This window comes from Camellia sinensis, chromosome 4, assembly GCF_055761805.1.
Source record: "Camellia sinensis isolate YWXY chromosome 4, ASM5576180v1, whole genome shotgun sequence".
Classification (NCBI taxonomy): Eukaryota; Viridiplantae; Streptophyta; class Magnoliopsida; order Ericales; family Theaceae; genus Camellia; species Camellia sinensis.
Genome location: NC_138964.1, coordinates 98606254 through 98608887, shown reverse-complemented (window position 1 = coordinate 98608887; position 2634 = coordinate 98606254). Strand labels below are relative to the sequence as shown.

General features: G+C 50.0%; 1 protein-coding gene across 1 annotated transcript; it reads right to left on the bottom strand.

Annotated features, from left to right (window-relative positions):
* Positions 1-497: 497 nt before the first annotated feature.
* Positions 498-1286, bottom strand: LOC145823391 (uncharacterized). Its single transcript, XM_082922935.1, has 2 exons — positions 1190-1286; positions 498-981 (listed from the first exon to the last, which is right to left on the bottom strand). The coding sequence occupies exons 1-2, from the start codon at positions 1271-1273 to the stop codon at positions 571-573; spliced, it is 495 nt and encodes a 164-aa protein (XP_082779061.1). The 5' UTR covers positions 1274-1286; the 3' UTR covers positions 498-570.
* Positions 1287-2634: the final 1348 nt, after the last annotated feature.

Here is a 2634-nt window from a genome sequence, read left to right as displayed (position 1 = left end):
CATGCAACGGGAGAGTCAAAGGCCTTCATCTCCCTCCGTTTCGGATGCGTTCCGGTGCCCAGATCGTCCGAAGTACACTCTGTTATTGCTGAGTTTTGATTATCGAGTTGTTGTTTTGTTTATTCAGTTGTTGTTTTGCTTATCGAGTTGTTTGTCGAGCGGACGTGTTTCGTGTTTTCGAGTCATTGTTCTCTGTCTAAAACAATCTTCGTTTAAAGTCTTGTTTATTTGCGTTGTCAACGTTGTTGCATTTTGCTTATCGAGTTGTAAACTTCCTAAGGTTCTGTTATATCTTAGTAAGTTGAGTTGTTTAGTTTGTTGCGTCGGTTCACTACCTGACTTGGTGATTACACAATGCACATTCCCATTCAATTTCATTCTTGTGCAAAATAAATGATGCGATACGATGCTAAAAGTTTAAAATACAAACACCTTTTCAAAAGCTATTTCATTCCCTCATGCTTTACAACAAACAAAGGTACAAGTTTTACAAAAAATAAAACTGCCTAACAATGTGCAAAGTGCTACAAACTACTAGCAAAAAGAAAAATAAAGTAGGAAACAGCGGCATCAAAGTCCTCGGGAACGGGAACGAGAAGCACTCCTCATCCTCTTCTGCGGGACAACCTCCGCACCATCATCACCATCTGAGTCGGAGCTGTCATCCTCAGGATCCCCCTCAGCCTCGCCTCTATTCCCCGAGCCAAAACCGGAGCCCCCCTCCTCAGCAGATGTCTCTGACTGACGATCGGTAGCCTCCTCCTCCTCCTCAACATCCTCCTCCTCCTCATCAGGCTCCACCTCTACAACGTGAGTCCTGCGTCTGCGGACAGACCCTCCTCGAGCTCCTCGAAAAGGCCTAGATGGCCCGGATCCTCGGGAAGGCCGAGATGGCCCCGCCCCCTGAAAAGGCCCAGATGGCCCAGCTCCCCAAGGAGGCCCAGGTGGCCTGGCCTGCGGCTGACCGGACCATGAAGGCATCTGAAAACAAAAAGTTCAATTCAAATACATCAGTCCGAATATATACATCAGATGCAGATACAAGCAAAGGCTACGTGAAGTGGGTGCATGTAAATACAGAATACAAGTGGGGTGTGTGTCAGATGTGCTCTACACAAATAGTCTATCGATGCAGTAGAAATCAGCATGTCATCAGAAGTATGATAAATGCCAGAAAACTGAAGGGTACCTGAATGCCCGCGACAGACAACTGTGCCTCCCTACGCAGGACCATGCCCTCGAGTGTGGCCACCAGTCCAACCACCTCCTCCATATACCCTCGATGTGGCTGCAAATATGAGCTCATAATCATCAGTGAACAAAAAATGTCTAAACATCTGAATGATGAATGAAAAACAGTGGAGCATACCAGCGGTGAGTCAGGATCAATGGCATATCGATCACTGGGCATCGGAGGCTCTAGCGGAATCGGGGTCGGAGAGATAGCCCCATACTGCCACGCCATCAACTCAGTCGGCATATCTGGCCATCCAGGATGAGGATAAGTCGACAGAGCCGGAGGAACTGGTCTACTCCCACCTCTAGATGTACCAGCCTTGCTAGTAGAAGGGGCGTCTGCAGCCCGAGCCTGAGCCTGGCCCGAGGATGACATACCGGCAGGCCTCATCATCGGGATACGAGCTCCCGTCAATGGAGGCATCAAATATATGTGACGGTAAGTGGCGTAGTCCCCCTCCTCAACATGTAGTAAAGCATCACTACCCAGCATGGCGCCGACTACCTCTGAGTAAGAGAGCCTGTCAGCAGTCCGCATACTGGCTGGGGGTACTGTGGGAAGATCCTGAGAGAGATACCCCCATACCTGGCGCAGAAAGCGTTCCCCCAGGAACCATACCCTGCCAACCGGCCCTTCGAGCAGGACCCTATACTGGGAGATGTCCGACGCTCCGGTATACTGAAGTCGGAGACCATCACCCAGAGGCGCCCAAGGCTGCCATGTGATCTGCAGATGATAAATGCATAAACCAATCAGAAATCAAGAATATGCAGAGCAAATCAAAGATAAAAATGAAAGGAACTGAAAGTTCTGAGGTACCTCTGAATGTCGCACAGTGTCAAAGTACTGTCGCAGGTAAAGGAGGGTCTCTCGAGGTCTCGGCCGGTGCGGACCCTCGAACACCAATGAATATGGGGTCACGGGAATCCCTGCCACCTCCAGCTCTGGGGCTAATGATGGGAAGTATACACAGACCCATAGTAGAGAAAAGCAGTGCAGAATGTAAGTACGAAATGCTGAGAGCAAAATACAGACTGTAAAAGTGCGCTGTGTGTGCAATGTACAAGTAATGAAGAGCAGAAATGTAAATCAAGAGGACAGAAAAGTACCTCCCAGGCTCTCCAATAGCCGCCAAGTAAATCGCCCCGCCCGCGGGAGGTCGCGCTCATATAAAAGTAAAGGGTAGCCAGGCCGGCGCCACCCCAGTCATATCTACTGACCTGTGATAGGTCGACCAGAGCGCTCAGCAGATATAACCCAACTGTGTTCCCTCTGTCGGCGAACAGGGTGGTCCCGAAGAGGAACATAAGGAAACCACGGGCATACTGCTCTGTCTCCTCGGGAGTCTCGGGCACCATCTCCGCCCGCCGGAAGTGGGAAGAGAACCAAGTGTATCG

Bases quoted from the DNA above. Each gene is read 5' to 3' on its own strand.
- LOC145823391 (XM_082922935.1), bottom strand. From the start codon at position 1,273: ATGGAGGAGGTGGTTGGACTGGTGGCCACACTCGAGGGCATGGTCCTG. The intron at 982-1,189 runs GTACCCTTCAGT...TTTTGTTTTCAG, and splicing joins TGTCTGTCGCGGGCATTCAG to ATGCCTTCATGGTCCGGTCA.